At 37.9% G+C, this 19,085-nt stretch overlaps 1 protein-coding gene across 1 annotated transcript; it reads right to left on the bottom strand.

Annotated features, from left to right (window-relative positions):
• Positions 1-276: 276 nt before the first annotated feature.
• Positions 277-18,867, bottom strand: LOC129880511 (protein phosphatase 1 regulatory inhibitor subunit PPP1R7 homolog). Its single transcript, XM_055954587.1, has 6 exons — positions 18,498-18,867; positions 12,172-12,402; positions 11,866-12,012; positions 11,644-11,786; positions 11,431-11,545; positions 277-799 (listed from the first exon to the last, which is right to left on the bottom strand). Exons 1-6 carry the CDS (start codon positions 18,777-18,779, stop codon positions 719-721), a joined length of 999 nt encoding a protein of 332 aa, XP_055810562.1. The 5' UTR covers positions 18,780-18,867; the 3' UTR covers positions 277-718.
• Positions 18,868-19,085: the final 218 nt, after the last annotated feature.

Genomic DNA, 19,085 nt, shown 5'->3' with positions numbered 1-19,085 from the left:
GACAAGTTACCTCCTCGCTTTAGCACAAGGTGATCTGAACTGTGCAAAGCTGGAAGCAAGCATCCAAATTCTACACATTGGGAATATTGGATTTTCTTCTGGAGAGTAGTGTGTGTTGTCTGAAAGGAAGGATCCAAATATTTCACAAATTTTGACATCCTTTTGTTTCTTAGTTATACATAAATCCTGGATTAATAAGAACTTATCTTCCAATCCTAACAATGTATACGTAGAATTTCTCAAATACATGTAAAAGAAAAAAAAAATGCACATGGGTATCAAATTTTGAAAATTTGAAATTGACAGTAAATACCAATTTACACGTTTTCCCCTTGTATTTTCCCTGTGAATACGAGTGTAAGGTGCTTTCAGTTCACAACACAAAACACCAAAAGGCGACATTTTCCAATTTGGAGGACAAAGATAAGCACAACATTGCTACTCCTTTGTAGTCCGCCAACAAACAAAATAGATATCTTCAGAGACAGAAAAAAAGAATCAGCAAATGTCATTGCATGATTCGTAATTAGGTAGCAGCTAGCTGTAATTTCATCTTTTCAGGATTCAGCGTCCTGAAATGGAGGAGCTGGATATCATGCCATAACAGGTTTTACAGCATCTCATCAGCTGGACCTCATAGAAAACAATATAAAACTGAGAAAAGCACATTATTCATGGGGACCGACATCAACCATGCATAAGATCCACATCCAAGCACCTATGCATAGACTTCAGAATCTATCTGCTCGACATTTGGGAATAGCTGTCTCAAAGTACTTATATAGTTCGGAGATTGTGCCTGCAACCATAATACAACACATTAGCAAGGTTATCAGAGAAAGCCTTTACACCTTCGTGATGTAAAGATCTAACTGATCAAATAAAATTGAGAAATCTCCAGCAAGCATGAAATGTAAGTTCAACCTGTATCGACGTGCCAAAAAATATACCAAACACATTCCAAATATAGCTTGATTCTGGAAAAAGAAAAAGGATTTTTATGATTAAGTCTAGTCTTTAGACAAGTGAGGTAGCTCTAGTGGCCAGAGCATTCCATTTCCCACCAAGAGGTCGAGTTTAAGTTACCACTCTCTGTCAACCCATTTTTCTAGGATACCTTTACAAGGTAAGACCCAGTAGCCCACCTTGTGGAGTCCAGGATGGATTTATAAATTCTCAGACACGGGGCGAGGTCTCACATTCGCCTGAGTTTGGCCATCTACCAGAATGCAAAGGCGCTAGGAACCTAAGTCCTATCATGTCATGCTGCTGAAATTTCCAAATGAATAGAGGTTTGGCAAACAAATCAAATATAAAGCCCACCTCATAGACAATGAATCCACCTTTTCTATCCCGTTGTACACCCTGCAATTAAAGACAGATCCCTTCCAGCCATCAGAGTTCAGTCTTAACTTGTTTGACTCTACCCTTGCAAAATGTTTCTTTCTGAAATGTTGTGCCTCAAACTCACCAAGCAGGCATCCCAGTGCTGCTTCCATAATTTTGGCTCCCATGCTAAGGATCCATATCTTTGAACTTTTTCCATTGCTTACGACTTGCATCCTATGTTCAGATTGTATGTAATCTTTCATACCGTCCTTAACAAGTAGAGCTTTCCTCAGCTTGGAGTTTGACATGCCCTTACAAATTCATAGGTCAACACCCACAGCTTCTTTGGTTTTAATTAGAATCTACATACCAAATCTCCATTGTTTGTCTTCAGGCATGTTCCTTTTTTAAGTATTCAGCTTCTATACCTCAATGTCAAAATGAAAGCTTTGTATGTTAATTGATAAAAGAAAAAGATCTCATGGGGGATTTCACAGTTCCATTTTCAACATCATGGGGTTTCAAGGGAGAATCTTAGGTCCTCTGTGCTATGGGGTGATTAAATTAGTTATATCATTCAACCAAGGATGTCTCTAATTCTAAGAAAAATCATCACTGATTGGTTTGTTCATGAGTTGATATTGATGACTTGAATATTCTCTCATCTTTCAGTATCCTGTTTATGCGTTAAATCTAGAAGTTGACAACACTTTTAGGGAGGTGGAGCCAAATAGATAAATTGTTGGAAGTCTAAAACGAAATATAAAGATAATTCACTCAGAATGACACTGTACAGAGCAGAAGAAAGATCTGCAGGACATTAACCAAGTATACAATACAATTCAATGATGAATTTTGATAAAGCAAGTTTAAGACTTAATGGATTGTCTTACATAGTAATGTACAGGCTGATGTACAGGCAGTATAAGGGGCCATTTTTTTTCAAGAGTGAGATGTCTAAATCTGAAAATACATCTGAATATTAAGATGTTCTATATACATTTGATTACTGAACAGTTAAGACTATTTGTTTTCTCAACATCTGAATGTTTATAATTTTTCTTTTTAAAAAGTTACTCCATTTGTCCCAAATTTTGTGGCACACTTATTTTTTTATTATGTCCCAAAAGAGAATGACAATTTTCTATATTTGGAAAAAATTTAATTTAAGAATTTCCATTTATGCTTTAATGAGATGATGTCTTTTCAAAAGTCTTCATTTTTCTCTTAAACTCCATGTTCAATCAAACATGGCCACATAAAGTGGGATGGAGGGAGTAATAAATATTTACAAATTTAAATATAAATTTGGATATTATATCCTTAAAATATTAGGTAGTAAGGTGGAGTTTGGTGGGTATTCAGCGGTGGTGGCTAATACCGGTGGTTGTGTGGAAGGAGAGTTGACGGTAATGGTTGGCAGTGGCGGAGATGGTAGAGATGGTTGGTGGCAGTGTTTTGAAAAGCGAGAAGCAGAAAAAAGCGACGGGGGCTCGCTTCACAGAAGCGAGAAGCGTGAAGCGAAGCGCATGTTTTTTTCAGAAAAAACGCTATTTAGTATAAAAATATAAAATATAAAATATGCATAGATAAATAATCAAGAACTCAAAAGACTTAGATTAAAAAGTAACTAGATAGTCAATAATCCTCATAAGTAACAACATATAAAGCAAATGCATAACCAAATCACAAAGAGAGCAAAATCCTATTCTTCAACAAGATCCTCAAACTCTTGAAGTGCCATTATATGTCAACAACAACAACAACAACAACCCAGTGAAATCCCACATCGTGGGGTCTGGGGAGGGTAGAGTGTACGCAGACCTGACTCCTACCAATGTAGGACGGCTGTTTCCGAAAGACCCTCGGCTCAATAAAAGTATAGAACAAGGTTAGACAAGAATATTAGAGTAAATAAGTAGATAACGAAAACGGTCCAAACAATAGTATAATCAAAGCACAAAAAACAGTAGATATTATTATTGGATAATAACATAAATACCATAAATAACATACAGCAGAGTACCAGAAATCATAGTGCGTTAATACGCCTACGAATAAGGGAGAATAAAACCACTATGAACTAGCCTTCTACCCTAATGTGTGTCCTCCACACCCTCCTATCTAGGGTCATGTCCTCGGTAAGTCGTAAATGCGCCATGTCCTGTCTGATCACCTCTCCCCAATATTTCTTCGGCCTACCCCTACCTCTTCTGAAACCATCCATGGCCAGCCTCTCACATCTCCGCACTGGTGCCTCTGGGACTCTCCTCTTCACATGTCCAAACCATCTCAGTCGCGTTTCCCGCATCTTGTCTTCCACCGAGGCCACTCCTACCTTTTCTCGAATAGCCTCATTTCTAATCCTGTCACTCCTGCTATGCCCACACATCCATCTCAACATTCTCATCTCGGCAACCTTCATCTTTTGCACGTGGGAGACCTTAACTGGCCAACACTCTGCCCCATATAACATAGCTGGTCTAACGACCACTTTGTAGAACTTGCCCTTAAGTTGTGGTGGCACCTTCTTGTCACATAACACACCGGAGACAAGCCTCCATTTCATCCATCCTGCCCCAATACGGTGTGTGACATCCTCGTCGATCTCTCCGCTGTCTTGCATGATAGAACCAAGGTACTTAAAACTACTTCTCTTTTGGATGGCTTGGTCCCCGAGCCTAACTTCCGCGCCAACCTCTTGAGGTGTCTCACTGAACTTGCACTCTAGGTACTCTGTCTTGGTTCTACTCAGCTTAAACCCCTTAGACTCCAAGGTGCGTCTCCAATCTTCCAGTTTAGCGTTAACTCCGCTACGAGTCTCATCGATGAGGACTATGTCGTCCGCAAAAAGCAAGTGCCATTATATGTCATATCACAAAAAACACATTTGATTTTTGTGTTACTTCCCATGGCAATTCCATATGCCCAAGCTGGATCCCTTTTTTGTGCCATTAAGAAAATACAACTTACTAAGAAAAATTAGAATAATAATTCAGTCACACAAGTCAAATTGTCAAAACAATAACAGAGCAGCTGCAACGAAATTTAAAAAAAATAATAAAGCAGCCAATTTGGAAAAAAAAACAGAGCATATGCTTTATCTTAAAAAAAAAAGGCCAAACTGCTGAATAAAAGTTGAAAAAAATAATTCTTCGCAGACAGCAGTTGCGCAGAAATAGAAAAAGAAGAAGAGAAGAAGATCGCAGCAGTTGAGAGCAGACCGCAGCACTGCTGAATGGAAATAAAAATAGAAATAGAAAGAGGAGAAGAGAAGAAGAGAAGAACAGAAGAAGAGAAGAAGAAAAACTAACCTGGTTGATGTTGAAATGTCGAAGTTGGACTGTCGAATTGAAGAAGAAGTCACACTGAAAGAGCAGCTTGGAACAATTAATGTAAGTTATACATTTTTTTTAAAAAAAAAAACCTAGCGCCGCTTTTTTCCAAAAAAGCTTGCTTTTTTCCAAAAAAGCTTGCTTTTTTCCAAAAAAGCTTGCTTTTTTCTCACTTTTAGATGAAGCGTGCTTCTCGCTTCTCCCATGAAGCGCTCGCTTTTCCGAAATCGCTTCGCTTCACGATGTTGAAGCGCTAGTGCCTCGCCTCGCCTCGCTTCGTGCTTAAAGCGAGCGCTTCAGCGCTTTTTCACAACACTGGTTGGTGGTACTAATAAGTGATGGTGGCGATAGTAGTGTTGGTGGTTGGTAGTTGACAATGTTAGTGGTCATCATTGGAAATGGAAATAGTTGTGATGGTGGAGTGGCTAGTATTTGTAGTCGTGGTGGTTGGCAGTGATGTTTGACGGTGTGATGGTGGAGGTAGTTGGCAGTAGTGGTAATGATGATGGTGGTGGTGGTTGTAGTTTGTAATTGTGGTAGTGGTCTGCGATGGTGATTAACAATAGTAGTTGTGGTGGTGGTTGGATAGTGGTAACCAGCGGTGGATAGAGTGACGATGAAAGGTCATTTTCTTAAGAATCTTTAATTGAATAGTCCTCTTAATAATTTTAAGACTTTGACCAGGATTTGAATGACTCGGATCTATATTTGGACTCATTAAGGATAAAATCTTAGAAAAAATAAAATGCACTTGATGGTCTGAAATTCGTACCATTTCAGATTCAGACCTTTATTTTTTCTTATAACCATGGTGTCCAAGCTAGCTTGCACGTACCTCCACTAGCTCCATGAGTTACTTGTTACTTCCAACCAACACAAGTATCAAGTAACTTTGTCTACCAAGGTTTGGACATATCAGAAAAATCACCAAGTATTTTGATTCAGACCTCTATTAAATGCAAGCGAATGAGCTCTAAGAGCCCCCGTATCATACTGGGCTAAAGTCTCCCCTTCATGACAACACGGGTTCGGGAAGGTGGAATGGAGAAGATCTAGATTAAGAGCAATGATTACCAACTTGACCGGAATACAATTTGAGCTTCAACTAGACAATAATATATGTGTTACTTTAGCCAAAACCAGTGGTTTACTCCCAGGAATCCAGAGAAATCTTTGTGAGAGTGGTTACAAGTATAAATACATAGACATCAGAAAAAAAGTTTGTGCTGGAAACCAAAATATCGAGAGAAAAATTTAAACCAGCATTCCTTGTTCTTCTTACAAGGAATCTAATAATTGCCTTAGGATCATCCATGTATTCAAATTTATACCAAAAACTAAATTCATTAATTTTCTGCAAGGAGCTACTAGTGTATTCAAAACATCTTGAGTTCCTTACCTTTCATATTATCCACCAAAGCTTGATGTGACAATTTTCCAATCTATCTTTTTCCTTTTTTGTACTGTTTCCCCCCTTTATTCCGACATGTCAAAACTCCAGAAGTTCTTCCTGGCATTGCGCAACTAAATACTTCTGGGATTGATGAACAGGATCACACACTTGGCTAGTCATTTTGCAATGTAAAAACAGATGATTGATTGTTGTTGCATATTGCGAACTAGCATCTTGAACAAAGTTGTATTCCCCTATTTCTGAGATAATCCTAAGACAAACGAGCCTCTCTAATTACCACCAACAACAACATACCTAGTATAATCCCACAAGTGGGTAGTGTGCGCAACCTTAACTCTACCTTGTGCAGATAGAGAGATTGTTTCTGATAGACCTTTGGTTCAAGAAAAGCATAAACACAACAAATATGGAACATAAGAAGTAACAAGAAGAAGATAGTAAGAGAACAAAAGCACCTGAGATAACTAGTAATAGAAAAATAGGAATAAAAAATAAAAAAATGATAAAAGAATAAAAAAATAACAAAAATTATATTAATACTACTGGTAAGGAAAAGCAAAACGCGTAACTACCTACTGTCATCCTTCCACCCTAATCCTCTACCTCCACACCCTCCTATCAAGGTAATGTCCTCGGTAAGCTGAAGACTTGTCATGTTTTGCTTGATCACCTCTCCTCAGACCCTCCAATGCAAGCCTCTCACTCCTCCACACTTAGGGGTGGGGGATGGGGATGCCTCTCCTCTTGAAATGCCCAATCCATCTCAGTCTCGCCTTCCGCATCTTGTCCACCATGGAGGACACTCCGATCTGGTCCCGATAGCTTCATTTTTGATCATATCTATTCTAATAAGCCCACACATCCATCTCAGCATCCAATCTATCTAACTACCAATAAAGTAAAACATGTCACTTATATGGCACCTTAACTTTCTAAATATGTTTCCAAGGCCAAAAGATTGAGCTCAGATCCTACCTAATTCAGACCTTTATAAGTTGAACTGAGAGTATAAATTTGACTACTAATGATTTAGCCATTTGGGTATAACTGCACCATCATACAAACTCTTACACTGTTCTAGAGTTTTAAAGAAGTCTATTATCCATGGCATCCCTCAGTCATGCAGTAGTCTTCTGGAGGTCAGGTTCCCATCCCGGTGTGGACTATACCTCCTTCAACGTGGCCCCTTGTTGTACAGCGGACCAAATAAATCAGGAATTAGCAGCTTTAGACTGCCAATACCAAACCAGTTATCCTCCAAGAAAAGAATTTTTCTACCATCCTTCACAGTAAACCTCATCCTGACTTTGAGATAAAGTCACAGGTTTGTGATAGTTCTACAGAGACTGATTCGATAAGGAGTGGTCACTCCTTTAGTCATCCAAAACCCTTTTCTACCATACTTTGTTTTTTATCATATTTCCCCATAGTTCTTAATCCTCTTTTGTGAATCTCCACAACCACTTCATTAAAAGACATTTGTTTTGTTGCTTCAAGTTCCTGATTCTCAGTCCCCCTTCTTGTTTGTTGATGCTTAATTTTTTTCAATTTAACTAACTGGAATGCACTCTTCTCGTTATTATCCTTCCATGAGAAATTCCTTCTCAAAGCATTCAGTCTCTTTTTCACCAGGTAAAGGAAAAAGAGATATCATGTAAGTGGGAAGTGCATCCAGAACAAAATTAATTAGAATAATTCTACTTCCCAGAAAGAGATATCGAGATTTTCATCTTGCTAATTTTTTCTCGCATCCTCCTAAATTCCAGATCATATAGCTTTGGATTTTCTCTTTGTTCCGAGGGGTATCCCCAAATAAATAGCTGGAATGCTTCCAATTTCCCACCAAATATATTTGCCTTCAGCTACATAATGACCACCTGTAAGGATGGGAAAATTAGCCCATAAAATCATGACCTGCCCAATCCACTCAAGTTTGACTCAGACCATTTTTATCCACCCAATTCAACCCATCTAAAAGTTGTGTTGATATATAGCCCAAATTGACCCATTAAAAACCTTGTCAAAATATTTATAAAAAGATCTTTTATTTGTTTGATATGTCAAATACCATAATAAAAGAAAAAAGATATTAGGTACTTAAACAATTTATAAGATAATAAACAAATAAACTAGAACTTAGTAGGAGTTGGACTGGTTGGGTTATTTAGCCCGTTTCAATCAAAGTCACCTTTGGGAAGGGTCAATGACTCGCCCATTTATTAACTTAGCCCATTTTGACCCACCTAACTTCAACCCAACCTGCCCATTTAACACCCCTAACTACCTCATTAACTGAGAAGATCCAACTCTTTCTCCAATTCATTTGCAGTCCTGAATAAGCTTAAAAAGGATATAATAACCTTAAATATCTTAGTTGACTCTCTTCGGCATCAAAGAAGATCAAGATATCATCAACATGTTGTAGATGAGTTATTTCCGACCTATCTATTTGATTTTGTGCCACATTAAAACCATTAATCCATCCACTAATATGTGTAGTATTTAGCATGTTGTTCAGTCCTTCCATGACTGCAAATGAATAGGAAAGGTGACTCAGGATCACCTTTATAAAAAACATTGATTAGGATTGAGAATTTGACTATGCTTATGCAAAATCTAATCCAGTTAATTCATTTCTTTCCCAACCCCATCTTGTATAGAACTCCGAACCAAAATTCCAAATTTACATGATCATAACATTTTTTCAATGTCTAGCTTACACATAATGCCCGACTTTTTCTCATTTAGTCTGGAGTCTATGCATTCATTAGCAATCAACATAACGTTTGTAATTTGTTTCCCTTTTATGAATGTCATTTGATGTGAATCGACAAGTATCATTTTTTCAATCGTTCAGTCAGAATTTGGAAATTAACTTGCAGATCCTACTAATTAGGCTGATAGGTCAGCACCCAAGGGTGTGTCCAAGTGGTCCAATGAAGTGGTTGAGAGCCATGAGGTCTCAAGTTCAAATCCCAGTGAAGAGAAAAACACTAGATGATTTCTTCTCATATGTCCTAGTGTTGGTGGACAGAGTTACCTGGTACCTATTGGTGGTGGAAAGTGGTAGATATCCCATGAAATTAGTCGAGGTGTGTGAAAGCTTGGCCCAAACACCACGGTCATCAAAAAAAAAAATTAGGATGATAGGTCTAAAATCCCTTAACTCCTTGGCTATATTCTTTTTGGGAATCAAAACCACACAAATGGCATTGAAACTATTTTCAAACATCTCTTGGGAATGGGAGTTCTGATCTGTAATCATTAGTCTTGATCACCTCCTAACATTTAATGAAGAATCTCATGTATATCCATCCGCCCAGGGGTGTCCACTGCACAAAGTCTCAGACACTCCAAACCTTCCTCTTCCTCAAAAGGAATTTGCAAGATATGTTTCTTTTTCAGAGATTGAGGGATAGTTGATTGTCCGAGGGAGGTTCCAAGATAGTCCAAACTAAGATAGGAAAAAATTCCAGATTTCACAAGTAAGAGAGCAGTGAAGAAGTAAGTGATTGACACTCTCTAGGCTTTGATGGCATAGATAACATCCGTTAACTAGAGCAATTTTCCTTTTACAGAGGTTGTCTTAAGTTAAAATTGCTTCCCTGAGAGCTGTCTTGCTTTTAATATTTCTGAATATATCATCCCAATCCTCTAAAACAAGAAACCTATCAATTCTAGATAATATTTCCCCGCAATTGCCCCTTTCCTGTTATGGATCAACAGCTCCATGTCATCAATAAAGTTTGAGAATTGTCATTTATCTAGTGTTTTTAGTGCAGTTCCTCGTTTTAGAGGGAAATCGAACTATGTTGTAATCACCATTCACCACCTAAAACCCAACATCCACTGAATAAACCCCTCACAGCCCCAATCTCCCACCATACTTCTTGTCTTTCTCTGTTACAGTTGGGAGAATAAATCCTATCATATGTCTTTGTGGAAACCTAGAACAGAAGAAAGTCTTTTGTGCTACTCCACCCGGTCGTATGAAACTAGCCTCGATTGGCCTGTAACGAATATGAAATAAATACTCACACCAAAAAACTTTCCTTTCATTCAGTAGTTGAGTACTGTCTCCTGTCAGATAGAAGCTTTTCAAAGGGTGCTTCGCTTTTTTGACTTTTAAGTAAGTAAGACCCTGTCCTCTTCCCTTTCGACATCAAGATAATTGACGAAGGTGGTCTGAAAGAATTTGAACTAATTGTGCCACAGTTGAGCGGTGAGTCTTCCTACACGGCTGGACGCCCGGGTCTAGACAAAGGTTTCTCCTCCAACAGTCAAGTAACTAGCACTGGTTATTCCAGCAAGAGCTCTTACTCTAACAGAACTAGTACCGTCAACTCCAAATGTAGCAGCGGGAATGTCTTCACCACCGATCGTCGGTAGGAAAGCTCTGTTATGCACCAAATTAAAATACTGAGTTTGAGACACAAATTTGCAGGGCAGGGAATATGATCCGGTTGCAAATATCTGTCATCCCTGCATCCCATATTTTGTTATCCCACCACATTAGAGTACTCTCTGGTTCCACTGCCTCCAATTAAGCATATTTGACTCCCCGGCTTACTCATATATCGGCTTAATCTTTTCTCCAATATCCTCCTCTAATTTTATCTCCTGAAAATAAAAGAAATCAGCCTTCCATTTAAGGATTAAGCTAGCTATCACCCTTATCTTATCTTTGCAATTAAGCCCCCTCACATTCCATGATATTATTTAAATCTTCATTGATCCACACTCTTCTTCGTCTTCTTCTCGGCTCTCGTGTTTACCAGAACTTTGCAAGACTTGTTGAAATACTTGCCTCAATTTCATCAGTGATTGGGTCGATTTCCATTGAGATGGGCGAGATAAACTGGGTCTGTAAGAAGACCTGGGCCTCATTAAAAAATACTGGGCCTGAAGAGGAAGTAGCCTCACTTATAGATTAGAGCTTTGGACCAGCCTACGACCCAGCTCTTTTAAATTAGTGATCCATGCTTGTTAACACGTGCATCATCCCCTTTATCTGGCTCGAATTTGAAGGTAGGTTGAAATATTTCAGATCCCACATGTGTCACTCTCTATATCACAGTTGTATCGCCTATCAAGGAATACAAATTCTCGAACAAAAGACAATTTGAGCAGAATCTCATGAAACAATAAAATCACTAATTGAAAGAGTGACTCAGACCTATTTTAAGACAAGGATGCATAAACCAAAAACCCCAAAAGAAGTTCTAGATGAAGGAAAGAATCTCCAGAAGAAACTACAAATTCAAGTACAAGCAAATATACAACCCAAAAAAGAGCAAAACAATTGTTGCCAGTTTATACTACAAGGATGTGCTATGGTTTAAAGACACTTACACAGGGATTTCGCTCAAGGTAAATGGTTGTTAGCTTCTCTCTAGTACCGGCAACAGCTTCTGCCAGTCCTTCCAATGATGCTATATTGTTGTCATTAAGCCACAAATCTTCTAGTCTGCAATAAGAAACAAAAAATGAACATGAAGATGATGACAAGTCCTAACATTAGAGGAGAAATTCACACATTTGGAATTGCCAGGACAAATTTCATACTTAGTCAAGTTCTCGATGTCATTAATTTCTGTAAGCTTATTTGCTGATACATCCAAGACCCGCAGGTTTACTAAGGTGGACAAACCTTCCATTTTCACAATACCATTATGACTCAAGTATAATTCTTCAAGGGTAACACATTCCTGCAGATTGAAAACAACAAATCACTCTTAAAATGAAGTCGTCTACAATGACAAAGCACAAACTGTTAGGTATCAGAACCTGAAACCCAATCATGGAAGTTAAACGGTTGCTCTGCAGGCTAATCTTTTTAATGCATTTCAAACCGCACAAATTAACTGTTCGAATACGATTGCGTCCAAGCCAAAGCTCTTGTAGATTTTTCAAATTTTCCAGAAGCTCCATAACCTGTATCAAGAAACAAAGAACTTCAAAGGTATCCACTGAGCCAGGGAAGCTACATAATATACTCACATTTACAAAAACTTTTATGATAAAAAATTTTACCAGTGTAAACTGTTGAGAACTATATAATTTATTTTGATATCATTTTCAAGAGAAACTAACCCGTAATCTATTGGACCCAAGTTCGAGTATTTGCAGCTCGTGGAAGTGCTCAATCTCCTCCATCTTGGTGACTTCATTTTTAGACACATATAGTTCTATGAGTGCACTGGAGACCTTGGACAATCCACTAAGTGATGATATCTCATTGAAAGAAACATCAAATACCAGAAGCTTCTTGAATATCACAACATCAGGAATTTTCTTCAACTGATTGTCCCTAAGCACTAGCTCCTGGAGAAGACAGATCCACAGGCATGATTTCAGATAACTTTAAAAGTCTGTTTCTGTCGCATCTACGATCAGACTACCATACAAGAAGCAAAACAGTTTAAAGTTCAAGTCTGAAAATAAGCTGTAGTTACTAAACATTTTCTTTAAGCTTTGGTTCTTTCAAAGCTTTAAAAAACAAAATTATAACGATGAAAAGCTGTCAAGTTGTCGCGTTACACACTAGTATTCAACTTGCAGAGGTGAAATCTGTTGAGCATCTCTGACTAACCAACACTAAAACATCACTAAAAATGCTAAAGAACTTATCTTTTCCTTTTCCTAAGAAATAGAAACTAAGATCATTTTGTAAAGCAACTTAGACTGAAGAACAGAAGAAAACAACCTTTACATAAGAGATTCAACTCTCTGCCCATTCCCTCCCATCCTCCGAACTGGAGTGTGAAATAAAGTGGAAAAACATGATGACATACATATAATTCCAAGATGCACCTACCAAAGCCCCTCCAACCATGATGGTGAAACTAGAAAATGTCTGTTAGAGACAGAAAATGCTCCCAGGCACATTAATCGAGGCTAGAGAAAGACCTTTTCTTTTCTGGCTGAAACCTGGGTTTTCCGGAGTCCTTTTTAGAGAATTCAAAGCTTCAGAGCAACATGGGGGAGAACAGAAGTATATTTTGCAGCTGGATTCAAGTCATATGATATCACAAGAAGCAAATCAAGGACGGATGTATGATACTGGGAAGCAGGAATCTGATGCGTAGAACCACGTTTTTCCCAGAGGTTACAATTGCTATTGGTTGGAGGGATATTGCTATTAAGATCGACAGATCTACTAATGAAGATACAGGGTCATTGATTACAAACATCCCAAGGAAGACTGATCCGAAAACCTTGTATGTTGTCAGGGCAAGCAAATGGCAAACGAAGGACTCAACACAAGAACTAATAAATTGTTGTGGTTGACGGAATTGCAAATGGTGAGACTGATCTGCTGGGTAGATAGGAGGTGGGCTTTTTCAACACAATGGATGGAAAGCCAACCTTACCAGATGTTCGAAGATGGTCTGTAAGTACGTGGAAGAACACATTTTCCGTGAATACATATGATAAGGGGAACAACGTTTTCCTCTTCCGATTCCCAAAAAAACACATGGCTGAACATGTTTTACAAGGAGAATGGAGGTGGAAGAAAGAAAAAATTCCTCTGGAGTGGTGGCATCCGTCTTTTAGGTGTTGCTCAGATAGACAGGAAAGACAATGGATGTGAATTTGAACTATAGGTTTACCTCTGCATTTCAACAACATACATACCTAATCCCACAAATGGGATCTGGGGAGGGTGGTATGTAAACTGTACGCAGTCTTAACCCTACTGCACGGACAAAAACAATATTCAAAACCATCGAGGGATTACTACGGTGGGTGGTTGGAAACAGAGGACACGTTTCAAAAACAAAAGAACCACTTGAAATGGGCAAGATAAAAGATAAGAGCTGATGGGAAGAGTGTCTCAATGAGGTTACAATTGAAGAGAAAAGGCTATTTTTCATCATACCAATTTGGTGCGGATTCGGACTGTTGTAATAGCTAGAGAAGAATCAATGTCGTACTTGGAGGATTGTTGGGTAATTGAGAGAAACAACGAAACTTCTAGGTCAAACAGTTGTAATATAAAGATGGGCTATCACGTGGGTCTTGAAGGGTGCAAACAAATTTGCGACTCTCCTTTGTGAAAAGAGAAACAGGAACGTAAGGGGGCAGATGGGTGTTGGTCTTTTAATTGGGCTGACCTAGGAGACTTAATTTAATAGCAGGGAAGTTTCTGATTCCGGCCCAGATTTATTTCCCAAGGCTCAAGCCACTATAAAATCTAATATCTGTGATGCATGTGACAAATATGACCCTATCACAGATGAAATAGAGGCTAACATGCAGAACAATGAAAGAGAATTTGGAAACATGGAATTCAAGACAAGGGGGAAGAAAACCTACAATTTCAAAACTTGAAAGAGATGGAAATACATGAAGATGTTGATAATTATGAAGATGCCATGACAAATATTGAAGAGGAGATACCAAATCTAGAAATCCTTGTGAATAGAGGGGAATGCAAATGATTGAAACATCAAACTCAGGAATATGGACAGTAGAAGAAACTGAACCTCTGAAGATACAAACAATGTAGGGGGAAATTGAAAGGGACCTGGATGTGTCACTTTGGGTATACCTCAAATTCAGCAAATAATTTGGGATCAACTTCCGGGGGAAGGAGGCAATGACACTCCTTATTCAAATAGACAATTGCAGACAAGCAAATATACAATAAGAAGCGTAGCAGCTTACCCCTATAGTTATTGCAATTCTGAATATCACCCTTGTTCCTGTACAACAGGATCACTATATTGTACCTCTATTCTTCGGGGCATTTTTAACGTCCTAAAATGATGTTAAACAATCCAGTTAGCCACTCCATACATGCTTTTCCTGCATTTTCAAAAATTCCACTGGGATCTTGTCTGGCTTGATCGCCCTTCCCCTTCTCATCTTATGAATAACCTCCTTAACCTCTTCAAACTTTATATTCTTATAATACCAAAAATCTCGACAACTCTCAGAGTACTCTAAATCACCGCACAACATTCTTATCCCCCTCTTCATTCAAGAGTCCATGGACGTATGTTTGTCATCTTTGTCTAATGTGTACCTTTCCATCAATACTTTACCTTCCTTATCTTTGATGCACTTTACTTGGTCCTGGTCTCAAGCCCTCCTCTCTCTTACCTTGGTCGACCTATACAACTTCTTGCGCCGGCTTTATCTTGAAGTTACTCATATAACCATTCAAGCATTGCCATTGTAACAACTAACTTTGTTTCCTTCTTCCTCGCCTTATACCTCTCCCTATTTACCCTTATTTCTTCCTCGTCTTTGCTCTCCACCAACTCCATATAAGCATCCTTCTTCGCTTCCTCTTTCCCTTAGACCATTCCATTCCACCACCAACCCCCTCCAGCATTACCCCTCAAGACTCTCAACACCTCTCTAGCTACTTCATTAATGCAATTAGATATCCTATCCCACATTTTACTAGCATTCCCACTACTCCCTCATCTCCTGAGATTTGTCAATAGACAAGTCAAGCCACTTGATTCTAAATAGATATACAAGGTTTTTTTCTTCTTAATCTCTGAATTCATTGCAAAAAGCTTATGTTGGATTGTAAGATACTCATTCGGGATAACCTTGCAGTCCTTACATAAACGTCTATCACACTTTCTAAGGAGTAAGTAATCTATCTGAGACTTAGCCACCGTACTAAGGAAGGTCAGCAAGTGATCCGGTGGCACGGACTCATATAAATTACTTACTCCTTAGAACGTGTTGTAAGGCTATATCAAGTGAGTATCTTACACTTCAACATAAGCTCTTGCCAATGAATTTAGAAATTAAGAGAAAATGCTAGAAGAGGGTCGTTTATGACCTATCGAGGATGTAGGAATTGGAAATAAGGGCACCATGTTGGCGGGGAAACAAATCCTAGACATTGTCCGGATGCAAACGACGAGTGCAGTTTTCTAGTTTGTCGTCTCTCTTTCCAGCTTCTCAACGACTCCTAATCATCCATCAATATAATTGCAACTGACACCGAAAGACTTGCCCCAATAAGTAGTTATAGGGAACTAAGTGCATCCTTGATATAGAGGACTTTACTGAAGGATGCATAACCACTATTAGACTAGCAAGGATAGAGGTTATGCAAACCAATAAGCTAATAAAGAACAACAGGGGGTCACATGAAGTACAAGCTTTATGAGGGCTACTGAGAACGGGAGGTCAAAGAGTCCTTAAGAAAAATAAGCAACACCTCAATAGGGAGGGAGGTAAACAAGAAGGGAGCAAGTGAGAAATCTTTCACCAAATAAATCCACACATGGAGTTAATAGGAATTGGAGAGAAAAGGGAGGTACAACATAACATCTTGGATACTAAAGCTCCAAAAAAGGTCTTTTGATTTGGTGCACAGTGCATGATACAATTTCAACCGTAGATAACTTAAGGAGACAGCGAATAGTTACGAGTTAATACTCTCTATGCAGGCATGGGTAGGATATAAATCACACATCACTACATTAAAACTTAACTGTTATTTAGGTGTTTTCTTTGTTTAACATGTCACAGTGTTCTTAAGAATATTGACAAGATTTGAAGGTAAATAAAGGTAATTTAGAGAATGACACCAATGTGCTTCTTTAGGATCATATGGATAGAAAGAAACAAAAAATTATTCATTATCAAAGGAAATTATTTGTTATAGAAGATTTGAAGGTAAATAAAGGTAACTTAGAGAATGACACCAATGTGCTTCTTTAGGATCATATGGATAGAAAGAAACAGGAAATTATTCATTATCAAAGGAAATAGGAAATAATTCTAAAATAATGTAAAGAGTTTTGCACTCATTTCTTTTTCTTCTTTATAATGGTGGTGCTCAAGCCAGCTAGCATAAGTTTGTTTTATTTCATTATGCCTTTGTCATAAGAAGATAAATCTATTTTGTATAGAGAATTGGGTTAACCTGATAAATATGTGGTTTGAGCAACACAAACATTATGAACATATTTTTCAAGTAAACTTGGTAAGCCATTAAAGGAATACTTTTGGCTTATCAAAAATAATAAAGAGAAACCCTAAAATTGTAAGCAAACTATCTTTCAATCATGGTTCATTAAGGTTCATCAATTTTATCCAAAAGAAGCCTACACTACTTAAATACAATTTAGGTTAGATAGTCAGTTGCAGTATTACAACATCGCATTAATCAAAGTTGTAACCATACTGATAAGGTTAGACAAGAAATTACCGTTGTTACAGTATTTTACTTGGACCAATGAGTAAGCAGTTATAACTCATGCAAATATACTGAAAATTTTATCTAATTTAATGCTTGAGTAAAAAGGTTTCACTATTTCTATTTGAACATCATCATTATCATTGGAAGAAAGTTATTATCCAAATGCACATCCATTCAATCATCATAAAATTTTAATGGAGGAATTAATATGAAAGAAATCCCCCAAAATAGTAATCAAATTTTAAAAAAGAATCTTATAGTACATCAATATTATGAACCAATTGAAGCCTACATCACTTCCATTTACATAGTAGGTTAGATAGAAAGTTGCGGTCTGTATTGCTCGGACTCTCCAAAAATGTTGCTGCACTGATGTCAGATTCTCCAAAAATGCACTATTTTTGGAGTATCCAACACGCACACATCGATATATTTGAAGAGTCCGAGCAACATAGGTTGCGGAATCATTGAACTCACGAATCAAAGTGCAAGCAAGGCTAGTACTACGACTAATCAATCAGTCAACTACGTCTCAATTCCAACTCAATTGAGGTCTACTGTATAAATCCTCTATATCAACTCCTCTATTCAAGTATATTTTATTCTTATACTAACTGATTTTCTACAAAACTCGCTCTTATCCCTACATAGGCATTCAAGTCCAAACCAAAATATATGGACTCTGGCAAACACCAGCCTTAATAAAAGTGAACCAACAATCATCTTCTTACATTGTATTCTGTTCTTAACTAAATTTGAATGAAGTTGGGAGAAACAATAGGCCTTTTGATGCAATATTCCTTCATGTGTTTTGAGTTGTACCTTTTTTCTCTTTTATAAGGACTTCTGTGGAACAATTCTATCAAAATTAAAATCCACTTGTGATTTAAAGGTAATCTTCATTCTACCATATGACAGCCATAATCCAAGATCTCTTCAGCAACTAAATGCTGCCAACAAAATCAATCAATCAACAACAATTAACAAGACCTCTGTCCATATTAGTTGATACTGGCTTAATGAATTTGGTATCCGTTTTGGGCTATTAAGGTTCATTTCAGTCCATTCAGCGTGGTATAGGACATTTATTTTGAAGTTCCAAATTTGTTTCGTCGGTTAAATACGCAATCCAATTAGCAAATAAACAAGTATCATAATAAAGAAACCGCAAGTTGACATTTAAATTTAATAATAATATCATAATTAGAGTGATTAGAGGATATAAGTGAATAATACATACCTCGAGGTGAGAAAAGAGGTGCCAAGAGGAAAGAGGCTCAACGGCGGCATCGGTAATGAGGTTCTGACGAAGAGAGAGTTTTTTGAGATTAAGGAGTTGGCCAATACGGGGGTCTAAAGTGGACAAACGATTCGTTGTCAAGTCTAACTCGATGAGACTTGGAGGAAGCTCCACTGAGTCCAGATCGTGAAGCTGGTAACTCGTAAGATCAAGGACCGTTGGTAATTTCGACATTGGATCGGTACTAGGTTTTTCATCGGAGTTGTCACTTTGATTTTCCATTAATGGAGTTTGTTATTTTCTCCTTTGTTGTGTACCAAGGAAAACGGCTGCAGCTGTTGGTTATGCCTTTCCTCTTCCTATATTTCCTGGCTTCTCTCATACTTAATTACTACTCACCCCTTCTCTCATACTTAATTACTACTTACCCCTTCTTTTCTTTTTTGGTGTAATAGGTTGCAAATTACTACTACATCCTATTTTTTATTTTTTTTGGTGGAGCATTTTATATTGAGCAGCTCACTATATAATAGCTTGCAAACCACTTTGAACATATAAACTGCACTAGACAAGTCTCATACGACAAGC

This window comes from Solanum dulcamara, chromosome 2 (genome assembly GCF_947179165.1).
Source record: "Solanum dulcamara chromosome 2, daSolDulc1.2, whole genome shotgun sequence".
In the NCBI taxonomy this organism is placed as follows: domain Eukaryota; kingdom Viridiplantae; phylum Streptophyta; class Magnoliopsida; order Solanales; family Solanaceae; genus Solanum; species Solanum dulcamara.
This window is presented reverse-complemented; position numbering and strand designations above follow the sequence as displayed.